Here is a 17958-nt window from a genome sequence, read left to right on the forward strand (position 1 = left end):
CTTAGCCTAACTTGTATCAGAGGAATAGCAGGATCATGCAACTTCCTCAGTCATGAGGCTAGTGAGTGGCCAAGCATTTAGAGCTTGTCTCTTACTCAGTATACCACCTCCCAACCCTAATAAAGACAAAGAGTGTGATGGGGTGGAAACACAGGGCCAACAAAGCTGGAGTACTACCTCACCAACCAAGACTCCAGGAAGGCCACAAAAGAAGCTGCCCATGGAATTTCAGACACTGTGATCCCCTGGTAGTCTGTGAGTTGCCATGAAACCCATTGCCAGGACACGCACCTGCCAGACTCTCAGCCACCTACCTGTATAGGTGCTTTTGGAGAGGCCTCTCCTCACTGTCCACAGTTCCTGCCCATCCTCCACTAGGTAGGTCAGCTCTGGTTTGGGAACAGGATGCCCTGTCCATGGAGAAAGAAAGGGGACATGGGTATATAGGTAAGGACAAAAGGAAAAGTCTCAAGTATACAGGAGTATACACCTTTCACATGGCACCATGAAACTCCAGAAAAGGAAACGACTCCTTCCAGAAGGTGTTCCCTAATGAAGCCAGTAGGATTCCACCCCCCCATGGATAAGAACTACCTGGAGATGTCTGGTTCTGAACATAGAACGAGTTAAACCAAATCTCTGGGCATAAGGACAGAACACAGGGAGTCTGTAAAGCTCCCCAGGTGATTTCAGTGTCCAAGGATGGCTCAAAAAACACTGGACTGAATCAACTGTTGAATGGCATCTACTGATAGTCAGTTGTCTGAAGTTGGCCATGACCTAAAACCGCTACCCATTCTGAAGAAAAAGCCTTTAATCCAAGTTGGAAAGACAGAGCTGAAGGTGGGGACCTGCTGCCCTACTTGCTGCTGTAGCATCCCATGGCTACTTTGAGGAGACTGGCCTGATGGCCTGGACCAAGGAAAGAAAGTGAACAGGCATGCCTGGGTTGGCACCTACCAGGCCAGGAGCCAGCATCACCTCAGGGCTTCTCGTCAGGCGAAGTCATTACATTTTTTCAGGGGTGAAATCAGTATGAGAAGGTTTTCTGGTACATGCGCTCAAACGTATTTTGCCAAACATGAAGGCTTAAAGACAGGACTCTGGAGAGAATCCAGTGACTAGGGCACTACGACCCAGAGAAACTCCTAGAAAATCCTGTACTGCAGGCCAGAATGCATCCAGTTGTCCTGCAGCAAATGTTCACGGATGTTTGCTAGATGCCTGGAACTGAGCCCCATGATGGGGCAGTGTCAAAGTTAAATCACACCTTCTTCCTTCATCTCTGTCATGAAACTGAGCTCCCCGTCCCCACAGGGACTTGGCTCCTGTTGGTCCCTCCACCTGGAATACTATTCCCCACACATCTCCTTTCAACAACTAATCACAATGGTCACGAGCTAACACCATTTACTGCATTGATGACTGACCTCCCGGGAGAGACAATGTGGACACAAGGCTGGGAGAGCCCTGTCATGGTGACCATTTGGACATCTGGGAAAAGGGAGACCTCAGGCCTCCATTCAGTTCATATTCAGACCAATTTCTGGGTAAATTGGCCATTTAAAGTTTCGGTGGGAGAATATTTGGGACTTACTGATCTAGTACATATAATAAGTACATGCGTTACACTTGCTATGTTCCTAGTTCTATTCTAAGCACTTCCCCGCTATTAGGTCACTTGGGATAAGTGAAAGGTTACCATAAAAATACAATAAAATCAAAGTAACTGTTAAGTCCCAGGAAGCTCACGCTGCGTCCTCAAGGCTATGTGTCCTACAGCTCTTCTTTCTGAAGGGGAAATTAGCTAAGAGACACAGGAGAGCTAAAGATGCAGCACCAAGCCCAGACCCTTCCAACAACAATCAGAAGGCAGGAAAGAGGAAGGAAAAAGGAAGAGCTTTCTTAGCTCCCCATCAATGCCATTGATGATGTGTCTGTGCACCCTCTAAAATGACCTCCCTTAGCAGCAGAGAAGCAAGTCATAGGCCTTAGGAAATAAGGGAAAACTGCAGACACCAGGAGCCAAAGAAGTCATTTAGCCGAGATCGTGCTGCTTAGAAAAATACCAGTAGCAGTGATGTCAAATACCTTCCTGTCTGTCTGATTCACCCACTTCTTGGAGAACTCACAGGTCCTGCTTACTGGGCTATGAGGACATTTGATCCAACCAAACTGAACCAATCACCTTAACTATTACGGAGATCTGGAATAAGGACTTCAGACTGAGGACAGCTTTTGCTGGACACCTGGGTAAGAATGTTGACAATTATGTTTCTTATACAGCAATCCCTACTGCACACATAGGGACGCCAATAAGAGGTTAGAACAGAATATGCTGAGGTTGTGGAGAGACAGGAAGGTGGGTCCCAGAGGCCTTCTCAATCAGCCATGCTTAGAGAGAAAGGATGGAATGAAAGCCTGTGGGTACCACTCTGGAGAGCATTGGATCCTTACCCAGTGAGACCAGGAGCCCACAAGTCTCCAGCATCACCTCCCGGTATAAGGTCCTCTGGGCCAGGTCCAGATGTCTCCATTCCTCCCCAGTGAAGGTCACGGCCACGTCTTTGAATGTTATCAATGCCTGGAATATCAAACAGAAGTGATGGGTGGCTGCATATCTATTACATGAGATGAGAGCCTATTGCTTGGTCACCAGCAGAAGTCCAGAAAGACCTGAACCCCTGAGTATCTCCTGAGAACCTAGCTCTGTGCTGGGCTCAGGAGGGAGGCAGATGGTGCCTCTGACAGCGTAAAAGAACATGGGGAAAGAAAAGCCTCCTGTGTAGGAAGCCATTAGAGAAAAACACAAAACAATGATAATCTCATGTAGGCACTGAGGAGCAGATATTAAGCCCATGAGGTAAGTGCCATCACCTCCATTTCACAAGGAGCAAACAGAGGCTCAAAGCCAAGTGGAACAGAGTTGTATGTCTAATGAGAAGGGGCAAGATTTGAAGCCAGGTCCCTCAGGTCCAGCCATGGTCAGGGGTTTAGATTTAATCTAAGTATGACATAGTTCCAGAGGGAAAAATCTTTCATTCATCAATCCCTTATTGGGCACTGGTGCAGACCCAGCACTGTTCTAGGCTTGGAGACAGAGCAGAGAACAGGAGCTCACACTCCGGAGCTGGGGAAAGGTCTGGACAAGAAATTAAAGAAATGAGCAAGATCAAGTTATATGGCCCTAAGGGCTCCAAAAACAACAAAAGAGAAATGAACTGATTGCAAACATTAGGGGACTTTAGCTGGGGCAACCAGGGAAGGCCTCTCTCGGGGGCATTGGAATGGGGCTGGCATGAAGTTAGGGAGCAGGCCACGTGAGGAAAGATTAATAACTAACGTTAAGTCCCGAAGGTGGTCAGAGCTAGGATGAGAGTAAACAGGGTGACATGCTAGAGAGTAACTTAAGGCCTGTTGTGTGTTTACAACCCAGGAGACACAGCATTCCTGTACACCATCATTAATGAATATTGTAATGGGGTCACTCTTCAAGCACAGGTCTCCCCCACTATCTGAAACCACAGTGTTCCTGTGAAAACTTTCCGAAGCCAAAATGCGGTAAACTGAAAAGTATCCCCCAACTTCCTGAAAGTTCCCCTTACTGCCAACTTTGCTTTTAGGAAAAACTTACATTAGCACCTGTTTTCACCAACCGAAAGAAATCCCAAAAGGATTTTTGTTTTTACCTTACTAATGTAGTCTCTCCTAAAAGCCGGTGGCAAAATCCAAACCTTTGGAAAGTGGGAGAACCTGAATAAGAAAATGTGTTAAAGAGGAAAATGGATTCACTGTTCCAAGTTGCAAACCAACTTCCCTTGTAATACACACATGGCATCTGCAAAGTTCAATGCAGTGACTGTCTTGTCTTCCCCACCTGTCCAGGGGCCTTCTACACCTAGCAGAGAAGCAGCAATTCACAAAACGCAGCTCCCATCCCCTCTCCCAGCTTCCAGCTGGGTAGAGGCCTAAGGCAGGGAGGCCCGAAGGCCAGACTCTCCCTCGTGTGAGCCTAAGAGCAGAGCAGGACCAGGTTAGTCCCTCTCAGAACCACATCCAGACTGATCCTCTCTGGGTCGTGCTGAGCAATGAAGGACACGTCACACGCATACCCTCTCTGGTTCCCTCAACTGAGAGAGAATAATACACACACGGTATTCCAATTTTAGACCCGAGGGCATGGAGACCAAGGGCAGTGAAAAGGCAAGCTGAGGTCAGGGGCAGAAATGGGGGCCTCCCCTTCTAACCCCTGGCCCGGATTCAGAACCTGAGTTAGAAGTGATTAGATCTACCCCCCCCGCCCCCCCGCCGCATTCCTCCAGGAACTCCAGATCCAAGAGCATTAAGAAGGAATGGCGAAGAGTCCCAGGATCTGTATCACTGCGGGCGGAACCGTGAGGACCGCGACCCCAGCGCGCGCGAGCCTGCGCGACCCTCCACTCACCAGCGCCGGCGCCGCCATGAGGCCCACGGCCCGAGCGAGACCGCGAGAAGCGGTGACTAAAGCCCGTCTAGCGAGCTCAGCCGACCCCTCACCCCAGACCAGGGCCGGGTGACCAGGGACCTCGGTCTCCGCTGTGTAAACGCGCAACAAGGTCCAGGGGGCCCCGTGCGGGTGCCTCGGGAACGAAGGGCTAGTGCCGCGGCGCCGGAGAGGCTAGGGGGACAACCCCGTTACAGGTGGTTTCGGGCTCATGCAAAACCGTGGAGGTAGGTCCTATCCTCCTCACCGTCCTTTGCTCAGTCTGGAAGACCCTTCTGGGAAGCGGCCTCCTCCCACCGCTCCAACCAGAAGCGCCGCTCAACACAGACAAGCTACAACCAAGTGACGTCCTAAGCGGACACAGAAGTCCCGCCCACGGTGCGGCAGAAACGCCCCTCTCCGCTCTCTGTCATTGGCTGGGCGTCCGCCTTCGCCATCAGGGACACTGCCTTCTGGGTAATGTAGTTTCTGACTGTATCTAGGCTGCGCGAGTTCTGTTCTCTGAGAAACCTGGTGTTAAAGTTCCAAAGACAGGGGTGTGGCTTTTAAGAGGTTGAAGGAGAAGCACACAGATTTCAGTGGCCCTTCAGGCAAGATCTCACCTCAAATAGGTGACGCCTACCGCGACCTTCCTCCCTGTGTACCGCAGCGGGATCACTCACTTCTTTCTGAGCCAGTATTTACAACGAAATATGAAGATAATTCTTGAATGTAGTGATTTTTAAAGTTCCTCTAATCGGCAGTTTCCAACTGCAGACCACCACAGCATTCCCTTGGGAATTTGTTACAAATACAGGCCCCACTTCACTCCTCCTGAATCAGGAACTCTGGGCTAGGGCACCACATCTATGCTTTAAGAAGCCCTCCAGAGGAATTTAATGCTCCAAACAGCTGAGAACCAGCCTCTTTAAATTCCAGTGAATAGATGAGCTAAAACTACCTCTTTTGTGGGAGATAACTAAAAAGCGCTCAGTAGCAGATCTGGCACATAATAGTAAGTACATAAGAGCTAATGCTGTCATTATTATTATTTTATATTAGTATCATTGGCAATGTCATCACAAGGATCTGGCATACACTCTGGTGAGACAGGAAGTCTGATACTTCCTGGCAGAGGCATTGGCGACATTTGTCAAAATATATAATATTTTGACTCAACAAGGAGCCTCCTGAAGGGTATTTTAAAATGTTTACATAACAGTACACTTGAATCAGGCAGAAGCATTATTCAAGACTGCTTTTGACTTCCTTTATGACAGGGACGCTTCTATGATATGCGCACTGAAACTAAAGCGAGTGGGAAGAAGGACTGGTGCGGTATAGAAACGTTTTTAGAGAAATGAAAAGGCAAAAAAGTCAGACAAAAAATTATGGTGTATTTCCACAAAGTTACATCAAGTGAGCCTGCCTCTCCGGCCTGCCCTTCCACCTCTTCAACCTCTGCCAACCCTGGGCCAGCAAGACCTTCCCCCCGCATTCCCCTCCTCTCGTCATCCCACTCAATATGAAGACCATGAGGATGAAGACCTTTATGATGATCCAATTCCATTTAGTGAATAGTAAATAATCATGTTTTATAGTTAATAAACATCTGTTGTGTATGTATGATGTATGTGAAAATCTAGTAACTGCATTGTGAGAACCATATGAAACCTTTTCATGTCATCATCATCTAAGTACTCCTTGTGTAAAACTTTAGGATCACCTGAGAATTTATTAAAAATGCAAGTTCTCTGGCCCACTTGATGAGGGAACACAGAAGGCTAGCTGAAGACAAAACACAAGCCAACACTCTGCAGAAGCCTCCCTCATCAGTTTGACCAGACTGTCGTGGGTTTAGCACTGAAAGTCCCATGTGCTGGAAACACCCCTCCCGGGACAAAAGTCCCAGTGTTCAGTGATAGGTGTAGAAGTTTGCAGCAAACCCATACATGAGCCAAAAACATATGGGCTGAAAGCAAAACTGTTTTTAATGCCAGGATGCCGGGTATGGCATAGATTATTGGCTATGTGTAGTTGCTGTAGCTGACCCAGTTCACACCCGAGTGATTTTATGATGAGGCATCATGTATAAATGACACCTCACTTAACCTGAGACCACCTAATGTATATACTGAATCAGTGAAGCCACAGAAAGTGAAGCAGTTTCCTTATCCACACTGATCCCACCCCATATCAGACATTCTTCTGTCTCAGTTCTTTCCTCTTCTTGCGTGTCTGTCCCTGTATTTGTTTCCTATCACTGCTCTAAAAAAAATATCACTACAAATTCATTGGTTGAAGACCACACACACACGATTTATCATCTTGAAGTCTCTGAGCCCTTGAACTTCAGGTCTCTGCTGGGTGTTCTGAATAAAACACCCAGGGCTCTGCTGGGTGTTCTGAATAAAAATCCGCAGGGACAAACTCAAGGTACTGGCCAGGGCTACAGTATTCATCTGGGACCCTGAGCCCTCTTCCACAATCACTTTGTTTTTGTTTTCATTTTCAGAATTCATTTCCTGCTCACAGTTTCCATGTGTCCTCCTTGACTTTTAAGCCTGCAACAGTGGGTTGAGTGCTTCTCTCTAGCTTTGAATCTCTCTTCCTTTTTACCAACCAGCCAAAGAAACTAATCTGCATTTAAGGGCTCCTGAGATTAGACTAGATCCAGCCAGATAACCCAGGATCATCTCATTTGTAGATCAACTGATTAGTAACTTTGCTTACATACACAAAGTCTCACCTGCCACATATTCAGCATATTCATGGGAGTCACACCCAGGGGCAAAACGTAATGGGTTCCAAATTTCAGTCTACCATGTTCCCTTTTACCTGTAAATTCATTTATATCTAAATATCTATGTCTATGTGTAGGTTCTGGAGCAGATTTATATTTTCTTAATAGTAAGCCTGGAATTCTTTTGTATGTGAATTTAATAGTTTATCCACACAACGCAGCTAATGAGTATCCTCGTGTCACTCTTACAGGCTCTAGAGGTTACAAAGCACAGCTGGACTCAAATTATGGTTTGTCTCAGTTCCACACAATGTCCTTAGTCATAATAGTTTGCTTCTGAATAACTGTGATTTCCCCTGATTTTTGAAACCAAATGAATCATTTTGGGGAAGTTTTCATTTTACTTACTTGTCTGGATTTTTTGCTCTACTTCACCTGATAGTCACCTGGAGGCTCACATGCTGGGTCTGTGAGGAATGAATACTGACTTGGTTTACATCTCACTCCTGTCCCTGACAACAGAGATCTCATTTGGAAGAGACCTTGGGATTTAAGCCCAATATCCAGCCTTAATGTTTTAAGTGTTACATTTACACAATTCTTATTATTTCTTGTTTCTCATGCCATAAATCAGGTATTTTCTTAGCTGCGTTAAAATTCACACATTTGTGAATGAAAAAGCAGGGTTCCATGGGGTGGTCGCACTTGTGTAAGAACACACTTCTCTTTGAGATTTGTCCCAGTTTTTCTCTTAGAGAAACTCTCAGTATGTGCATTTGTTTGCTAGGGTTGCCGTAACAAAGTACCACAGTTTGGGTGGCTCAACCAACAGAAATGTATTTTTTTGCAGCGCTGGAGGCTAGAAGTCCAAGATGAAGGTGTTGGCAGGTTTGGTTTCTTTTGAGGTCTCTCTCCCTGGCTTGCAGATAGGCTGTGCTGTCACTGTGTCCTCACACGGTTTTCCCTCAGTCTGTGTTGTCTGTGTCTGACTCTCCTCTTCTTATAAGGACAGCAGTCATATTGGATTGGGGTCCACCCATGTGACCTCATTTTACCTTAATTATCTTGGAAAAATCCTATCTCCAAATACAGCCACATTCTGAGCTAATAGGGGCTAGGGCTTCAACAGATTTTTGGGAAACGCAATTCAGCCCATAACACTGTGAAATACGGCATATGTGTAAGAAAGTTGAAACTATGTAGATTTTAAGGAATCTTTTTAATGTTGATACCTATGTAACTACCGCTAAAGGCAATACAAAGAATAATAGCAGTGCCCATAGTCCGGAGGACTCCATCCCAGTCACAATGTGCTCCTACTCCAAAACCAAGAGGAATTCTAAAACCTGATTTTGGAAGTCAGTATTACCTGACTTGTTGGATAGTTCTTCCTATTGTGTCTGAAGCCCGAAAATAGAGTTTGGTTGGGGCTGTTACTGAATTTTATACGAATGGAATCCTAAATTAGGGGCTCTGTTTGGTTTTGTCACTGTCTTCAAAATAAACCTAAGATTCACCCATGTCATCCTGTGTCTCTGCATATTATCCGTTTTCATTGCTGCTGAGCTAACAATTGATCTATCCATTCTGCTGCTCATGCACCTTTGTATTGTTTTCAGCTACCGGTAACAGAATCATGCTGCTGTGAGTTTTGTCCATGTATTCTGATACACATAAAATTGATTTTTTTATAGCAGTAGTTTACACACTTAAAAAAACATTCATTGGGAAAACATAAATATGTTTATGTACTTAACTGCCGAACTCTGAAATACGCAAGGCAAAAAGTGACCAAACTAAAGGATAACGTACAAATTACAATGATAACTGGGGATGTTAACCGTTCTTTCCTACTAATTGTTAGAACAAGTAAACAAAAAGCAAATCAGAGTGCACAAGATTTATCTTGACTTAATGGTATTTGTAAAACACTATATCCAACATTAGCTGAACACACTATTTCTTTTTTTTTAAAGGACATGGATGAAACATTTGTTCCGTCTTGCTTGAATGAACTGTATTTCAGTATAAGAGGCTGATGTCAGACAGTTCTATTTTTAATTTAAATTCAATTTAATTAACATACTGTACTATTAGCTTCAGGGGTAGAATTTAGTGATTCTTCAGTTGCATATAACACCCACTGCTCATTACTTCAGGTGGCCTCCTTAATGCCCAACAGCCAGTTACCCCATCCCCCCAGCCACCTCCCTACCAGCAACCCTATTTGTTTTTTATAGTTGAGTCTCTTATTGTTTTGCCTTCCTCTCTGTTTGTTTTTGTTTTTCTAAGATTTTATTTATTTTTTGACAGAGAGAGAGAGAGAGACAGTGAGAGAAGGAACACAAGCAGGGGGAGTGGGAGAGGGAGAAGCAGGCTTCCCGCGGAGCAAGGAGCCCGATGCGGGGCTCGATCCCAGGACCCTGGGATCATGACCCGAGCCAAAGGCAGACATCCAACGACTGAGCCACCGAGGCGCCCTCCCTCTCTGTTTTTATCTTATTTTATTTTCCTTCCCTTCCCCTATGTTTTGTTTCTTAAATTCCACATAGCGGTGGAATCATATGGTATTTATCTTTCTCTGACTGACTTATTTTGCTTAGCATAATACTCACTAGTTCCATCCAAATCGTTGCAAATGGCAGATCTCAATCTTTTTGATGGCTCAGTAATATTCCATTGTAATGTGTGTGTCTTTGTGTATATATGTGTATATATACCACCTCTTCTTTATCCGTTCATCTGTGATGGACATTTGGGCTCTTATCATAGTTTGGCTACTGTGGACATGGCTGCTATAAACATTGGGATGCATGTGTCCCTTCACATCACTATGTTTATATCCTTTGGGTAAATACCCAGTAGTGCAATTGCTGGGTCGAACATACTTCTTTTTCAAGTGAACCGCGAATGTTCATGAGTTAGATGTATACTGGCTCAAACGATGTCTTCACAAATTTCCAAATTTGACCATATATACAGCGGAATTAGAGCAGAAACCAATAGCTAAGAGATCTAAAATATCTGCAAATATATACAAATAAAGGAAAACATACTTTCATGTAACCAATGTGTCAATGAAGGAACAACAAAAAATTAGAAATAATTTGAACTGAATAATAACTGAAACAGAGCAAATCAAAATTTACAAAATATGGTGAAACTAGTGCATAAAGGAATGTTGCATCTTCAAGTGTTTATATTTAAAAAATCGGAAAGATCTAAAAACAGTGACTTAACTTTCCATCCTAAAAACAGAGAAATGAAAGCAAGTTCAATCCAAAATAGAAATAGATAACAAATATAGGAATGGACATAGAAAATATACAGCACAGTAAATTAACAAAGCTAAAGTGGGATTTGTAGAAGACTAATACAATTGATAAATGTCTACTAAGATTAATCATGAAATGAAAAGTGAAATTTCCAACTATCAAGATCAGGGGAAAAGGGGTATTGCTACAGATTGGAAGACATTCAAAGGATAAGGTGATTATAAACACCTTTGGAGCAAGAAAATTGCAGGTTCAAAGAGTCCTCCTGGTGAATTTCATCATATATAGAAGCTACTTTACCAGTGTTGTACAAACTCTCAGAAAATAGAGGAGGCAGATTCTCTGAATCCATTCTATCAGGTGAACACGACCTTCATACCAAAATATAAAAGTAAGTATACAGATTAATGTACTCATAAACACAGATATGACAATCTTTAACATATTAGGAAATCCATCCTAACCAAATTTAAAAAAGTACTCTAGACTGACCAAGCGGAAACTGCAGCAGGTACCCAAGGTTGGTTTCATACGGACAATCAATCAATGCCATTTACCATCTTAAGAGACTGAAGGAGAAAAGCCACCTGCATATCTCAAAGCTGTGGGGGAAGTAATTGATGAAGTTTAACATAGCTTTCAAAAAGATCTCTCGGTAAAGTAGGATTGGAGGGAATTTCCTCTTTCCTGAGGCAAAGCAGGGTTAAGTGACCACAAGTGATTCTGCCTTAGGACAGAAGACTTTGAAAGCAGAGCGGATTCTGCACCCACTTGCAGTGCCTCTCATGGCCTTGATCTGGGAGAAGAGCTCTCACCCGCAGCTGTATGGTTTGCCACAAGCTACAACACATGCCTCATGGGCTCGTGCTGACAACTAGTGACCTGTGTCCTACCCCTTCTGAGGAGACTGGAGCCCAGTGCGGCCTGTGGGGGCCGTAGGAGTGCCACCAATTCAGACCCGGTAGGCAGCGTGGGATCCTTACAGGGGTGCCATGGTGCTGTTATCCGGACTAGAAAAATGGCCATCCGTGATCCCTGCATGATGAGGGGGCACCACAGTCAGATGGTGAGTGCATGAGCTCTGGAATCAGACAGACCAGCTTCAAACCCTGGCTTCACCACCATGTGGGGCCCTCCGGAAGATGCTGAGGGTTCATGCTATTTGTAATCTGCACAACGGTAAGAAGAGGTGAACAGCACCTGCCTGCCTAGAAGGGATGTGGTGGGCACAGCACCTGGCAGGCCAGGCCACTCCATCGGCCCCCACCCCAGAAAACTCGGCAGCCCAGCCGCTGATGCTTGGGACTCACACTTGTCCAGGGCTGCGACAAGGCTGGCCTGGTCTTGCTCCAGGACTAGGACAGACCACAGACAGCTCCCTTGTAAGCGGGTTTTCCGGAAACCCAACCTACCAACATGGAGGAAAGGGAGGATGTGAGGGTAAACAGGTGTTGTCCGTGGTGGTTGCCTGGGTAATTCACACCCTGCGTCGCTGGGCCACTCCATGCCCCCCTTGGCACCTGCCAGCTGAAGCCATCCCCAGACTCTGGGTGCACCAGTACCGGCCGGAAACAGAGCCCACCCGTATCCTCTCCATCAGGGTCTCTCTTACACCGACCTACAGTGAGCCAGGCCCCCAGTCCATCAAGACTTAGGTTGCTCCAAGGCTCGGCTCTGAGCAGGCTCTGCTTCCTCTGTCCCCTGGGAGAAATGGCTACATTACCTCAGTTACAGCCCTGGGCCAGGTGCCGAGGAGGCTTCAGACCCCAAGCCCCGGGGGTCCCACTTCTGCAGGCAGCCAGCATCAGCAGTCCTGAGCAGTGCCCACGTAGTGCGGGGGTACTGCTGGTCCCCAACACCTGCAACCAGGTGCGGAAATCCCAAAGGGACTGGAGAAGGGCCGCTGGCCCCACCCTTTGCCCTCTGGCGCCCTTGCTTCCACCCTTTACTGGCCAGGACTTTTCTGTCACACATCCAGTGATGAGTCCCCAGCATCAGGCTGAACGGTGCATGGTTTGCCTTGGGACAGTAGGTAGCTAGGAGGCACCTTCAACTTATGTACTACGTGCCCAGGATCAGACAGTGAACACACAGCTCTACATGGGCGATTTGGAGCAACCTTCTCCCCTTTCCTGACCCAGCTCCTGTTCCCCAAGCAGCTCTCAACCACCCGTTCACCGGCCCCGTGTCCCTCCTTCACTTCCACCAGTACCTCGGTTCTCACTGGCCAGCCCATCACTGCCTCCCCGTCCCTTCGCCCGGGGCAGTCAGCACATCCGTAGAGGTGACCTCCCAGTGCATTCTGGAATTGGGTGTAACCCACACGGGCTCCGCTCCTCATTCCCAGGCTTTCACCTTCCGGTATCCCTAAGGATCCACTGTGCGTTACCTCCTCATTCACCAGTGATGAGGGAACAGAAGGCAAGCTGAGGACAAAGCAGAAACTGGCACCCTACACCCACCCCCTTTGGGATATATGTGACATTCCTCAGGCACCGCTGGCCGCCCCAAACGAAAAACAAATGGTTGACTGATAGAGATCACAGTCCTGCAGGGCAGGAGTCTCCCTCAGTTTACAAATGTCCTAGTGATTTACAAGGAAGAAGCTTTCTTACCAATAGCCTAACTTCCAAGAGACCCATAACTCAGTTTCCTGAAGCCCTGACATCACCCTCCCCTCCATAAACCTAAGGGAGGCTGAGGCAGAAGGAAATGTAAATAAAATTGGATCTCTTCTGAACCTGAAGCCCATTGACAAGAACGTGTGATAGGAGGAATGTAACGTTCCTCCCGGAAACTCCCAACTGTCTTCATGTTGGCGTCTCATTAGAGGGAAAAACAACCTTGGTTTGACCATAACCAGGCCTCCAGTATTTTGAGAGACTGTAGCATATGACAGTCCTTCTGGACACCCCCTTTGTCCTCACCTCCCCAAGTCCTGAGTATATAACCAGCCACTCCTCAAGACCACAGGGCAGCAGCTCCTTCTGCCCACGGGTCCTGTCCCCATACTTTAATAAACCACCATCCGGCACCAAAGACGCCTTAAGAATTCCTTCTTGGTCGTCGGCTCCGGACTCCACCCCACTGAGCCTCACCTACATTCCAAAACTGCATCACCAGGACCGCCCGGTGTGGAACAGCTCCGGTCTCTGCCAGCCCACCTCCAGTATAATCAGGAGTCCTACCCCAACTCGGAACCTTTGCTTGAGCCCGGGAGCCGAGCCACGCTTCAGTCCCATGTGGAGTGGAGTCCCTGATGGGCAGGAGCAGAGCCACTCTCCCCAGTGCCCCTGTCTTCCTAGCCAATCCACCCCTGGTTTTGCAGTTACCTGCTTTCCAGCCGCCAGGACGTCAGCCAACTGGGCATCCAAGCCTGCCTTTGACTCTGATGAAATTGACCTGGCTCCCAGGCCCCCCTCCCAGGCTCCTCCTGACAGCCCCCCGCACCCAACGGCTTTGCTAGCTCTCACCCTGTGGGAGATCTGGCAGTCTCAGGACCAGCTCCAGTCTTAACCTCTGCGGAAGCCCAGGCACCCAGTGGGAGCACGAATCGGTCAGCTTCTGCATACGTGACACTCCCGCGTTCCACCTTTGGCATCTCGGTCAGCCAGCCATCATCCACGGAACGGGAGCCCTCACCAGGAGGATACCCAGCACTAGGCGCAGCTCCCCTTTTGCTAACACGACTCCAGACCCATTTCCTTTCAAGGCATCTGCAGCTCCTTTGGGTCATGACCGTTCCGGCGTCAGCATGTCCGCTCCAGGCCCCAGCTCCATGTCTGAAGCACTCAGCTTTAGCACAGGGCCGCGGGGGACACCCAGTACCTCGGCTCATGTTGAGGGAGGCTGAGACCTGAACTCCAGAGTCCTGCCAGCCGTAGCACCTCTGATACAATTGGAGACAACGAGCCTGCCCTGGGAGACACGTTCCTTCTTGCCCAAAGTCAGACCGCCCGGAATCCCCAGGCCGAGCACACTTGTCCCTGTCGGCAGAGAAACCGTCGTTGACAACAGATGCTCCAGAAGACACTTCTGTTCCTCCTTGTGTTCACATCACCTGGAAACCATCCGGCCAAAGCACCACAGCTGCAGTAAGAGAGGCAACACCACACGTGTGCTTGGAGGTCCGTCTGTTCCCAGCTGCAGTCCGAGCACTCGGGGTCCACCGGTCCAGGGCCCAGTGAGCGTTCCAGTGAGAGGGGCCAGGACGAGAACTGTGGTGGAGAATCAGTGTTCTCTTCCCGTGTCTGGTCAGTGCCCTCGGGGCCCGTCTGGCCAGAGCCAAGCTCTTCCTATTGGAGAAGCCTGCACCACTGAGAAGAAACACAGGCCTGAAGATGCTGCTCTTCGTGCCTTCGGTCAGATGCCTCAGGGCCACCGGGCCAGGGCACCTCTGTTGCTGTCACAGGGGCTGGCGCCACAGTGTGGCTGGAGAAACGACTGTCCGCGAACACAGTCAGGGCACCTGGGGTCCACGAGTGCAGGGCACAGGGAGTGCCGTGGGAGGCGATGGCACACTCGCTGTGCTGGGGCACACTTGTAGTTCCACCATCATTCAGAGCAGCTGGGGATGCTCGTGGCCAGAGCACGTGAGTTGCAGTCAGATGGGACAACGTCACTTTTAGGAAGACACTTGGGGCCTGGCCCTCAGTCGGTCCACTGGGGCCTTCCCGGCCAGGACGCCCCCTTTGACTTTGTAGGAGCCGACACCACTGAGAAAATACCTGTGCTTCCCGCACTTTTTCACCCCCTCTGACCAGATCACAGGTGCCTCTTCAGCGAGCCCAGCGAGGAGCAGCCTTGCCTTGGGGGCAGCCTTGTCACCTGTCCAGGGATTCCCTGTGGCCACGAGGGTGGGGGCACCCACCCATTGGTTGTCTTCTCCTGCAGGACTAGGATCTCAGCAACTAGGAAGCAAAAGCCTCCTCTACACATGACGGCCACCACTGTCCCTCACTCACGGGTGTGCTTTGCTGGGGAGGGGCAGTCTCAGGCGCGTCTAGTTCTGTCCATCAAACTTCACCTGTTGTTTGTTTCCCTAGAGCACGCAGGAGGCCCAACAGCTCAGGGCGTTTGTGTATGTATCCAGATCGTGGGTTCCGATGAGGCTGGTCAGGGGTCAACACACTGGCTCGGAAGGGTCCACTGTGGAGAGAAGGGAGAGGTCTGTAAGTATCAACCGGGCAACACTCTGCTTTCCACTGTTGGCCTACAAGACTCAAGCTCTAGGCCCGTCTTCCTCTAGTCTTAAACTGGCAGGACGCCCACGGCTTACCAACAGCGCCCCTTCCCTCTTGCCCATTGGCTTCAGCGGGTCCTTCTCTTTCTTTCCCAGATAGAATATACATATACGTACGTTGTTCTTGTCAGTTGGGCCTCTGCTGATGTGTTTTGCTTCTTCCACTCAATGAGGGAGGTAGAACTGACCTGTGTAAGTGGCAGTGTGTTGAGCCAAACTTAACTGTGCAAAGCTTCTGTGGCCCAAGGGGATAGGAGGTGGAGGCAGGGCCAATGGGGCAGCAGGAGCAGACTTCTGAAGTCTGTGCTGTGTCAGGGACAGCAGCCCAGGAGGAAGCGAGGTGCAGACGGGGGACACAGGCCGTGACTCTCCCTTGCCTCTTCCTTCTGGGCTTCTCCCCAACCGCCTGGCCTCCACGGAGGCCACATCAGCCTTGCTGCGTAAGCAACCACACTGTACAACTGTAGTCTATGGAAAGTATTTCGATGTCCCCGTTTAATTCAGACTAGACCGATAATCCACACACATTCACACTTCACCCAGTGAGGACTGGCTTGGGGGGAAAAAGGAAGAAAAACTCATGTCTGTTTTCTAATTTTTGAAAAATTAAAGTCAAGGGTCACTATATAGGTATTGTTCTCATGCTGCTTTAAAGAATCTGAATGATTTTCTTTTCTGGTCAACAACTGGGTAGGTTCTATTTGGAAAAACAAGTCTTCCCCTTGTCTAACCCACTGAAATACCCAATTGCAAGAAAGACAATGTCACTCAAGCTTGGCTGGCCTTAGAGGCATGCTGTCTCCACGAGACTTTGTTGCTGAAAACAGAATCTTTTCTAGTACATGTTACAGCCCATAAAGACAGGGCTGTAAGCAAAAAGGCAGGCATTTCCCTCAGCTTCTTACCTGTTATTGTCTGAAACATTTACTTGGTGGTGACCCTACACTAGACACTATGGCAGACCCTAGTGATGCCGAGTTTAGAGGCATCTCTTGCTGTCCAGGGATTTACAATATGGTGAGAGTCCGACGAATAAGCCAAATGTTACACAGGACGGGGCTAGTGGTGGGGATTTCGAAGCAGGTAGGAAGGACATAAAACTAAGTCTGGGAGGGATGGAACCTTAATTACTCGTCAAGAAGAAGAACGAAGTGGCCAGGTAGAGATGGACTATTTTCAGGTCAGGGAAATACCACATGAAGAGTCAGGGAAGGAAGAGCACTCATGACTCAGTGCGCACCAGGCAGAACCTTCTCTCTGACCACAGTAGAATTAAAGTGGAACCAATGAGTAGAGCATCCTCAAATATCCAGATATTTAGGGGTTTTTTTAAGATTTTATTTATTTATTTATTTGAGAGAGAGAATGAGAGAGAGAGAGAGAGAGAGCATGAGAGGGGGAGGGTCAGAGGGAGAAGCAGACTCCCCGCTGAGCGTGGAGCCCGATGTGGGACTCGATCCCGGGACTCCAGGATCATGACCTGAGCCGAAGCAGTCGCTTAACCAACTGAGCCACCCAGGCGCCCCTCACATATCCAGATATAAAGCAAAACATACTCTTTCAGAACCAATGGATCAAAGAAGAAATAAGAACAAAAATGGGAAAGTAGTTTAAACCAAATAATAATTAAAACACGGCAAGGAAAAATTTGCGAGATACAGCTAAAGCAGGGTGCTTCCAGGAAACTTTGTAGTGTTAAGTGTTTATACGGAAAAATAAGAAACAATTAAAAACAATGGTTCAAGTTTGCATCCAGAGAAAATAGCAATTGGTTTAAATAAGATCCAAAATAAGAAACTGAAATTACACAGCACTGAAAACTAAGCTGAGCAAGAAATTTTTAAAAGATGCGTAAAATTCATAAACCCCTACTGAGACTGGATGAGAAATAAAAAGAAAATTCAAACGACCAATATTATGAATGTAAAAGGGGGTATGACTGCCCATCTGAAAGACAGGAAAATGGTAACAAGGACCACAAGCCCCTTTCAAGTTTCAATTTCCACCTCCAGATGTTTTGTTGTTTCCCCTGATGAACTCTATAATACCTATCCTGACATTCTTTTACCGGTGTTACACAAATTCTTTTACAAAATAGACAAGGAGGCAAGTTTTGCTAACTCACTCTAGGTAGCCAGCATTAGTTACCCTCATCCCAAAAGTCACAGGGAAAAAAAAAATAAAGCACAGGTGAATATCTCTCATAGCCCTAGAAACCTTTTTTTTTTTTTTAAGG

At 47.6% G+C, this 17958-nt stretch overlaps 1 protein-coding gene across 4 annotated transcripts in view; it reads right to left on the minus strand.

The window, feature by feature from the left end:
- The window catches only part of ZNF599 (zinc finger protein 599), a 48176-nt gene that overhangs the window by 11926 nt on the left and 18292 nt on the right, over positions 1–17958 (minus strand). For 3 of the 4 annotated variants that reach the window (XM_073885281.1, XM_073885280.1, XM_073885282.1), the window contains 3 exons: positions 13954–15628; positions 2458–2584; positions 315–410 (listed from right to left, as the gene is read on the minus strand). In XM_073885281.1, the coding sequence (XP_073741382.1) occupies positions 315–410; positions 2458–2491 (130 nt within the window). In that variant the 5' untranslated portion in view covers positions 2492–2584; positions 13954–15628. Of the gene's footprint in view, positions 1–314; positions 411–2457; positions 2585–4444; positions 4826–13953; positions 15629–17958 lie in introns of those variants that run through there. The other variant, XM_025854358.2, reaches the window with a different exon arrangement.

Source organism: Callorhinus ursinus, unplaced genomic scaffold, assembly GCF_003265705.2.
Source record: "Callorhinus ursinus isolate GAN/ISIS: 27379988/994484 unplaced genomic scaffold, GSC_fseal_2.0 scaffold61, whole genome shotgun sequence".
Taxonomy (NCBI): domain Eukaryota; kingdom Metazoa; phylum Chordata; class Mammalia; order Carnivora; family Otariidae; genus Callorhinus; species Callorhinus ursinus.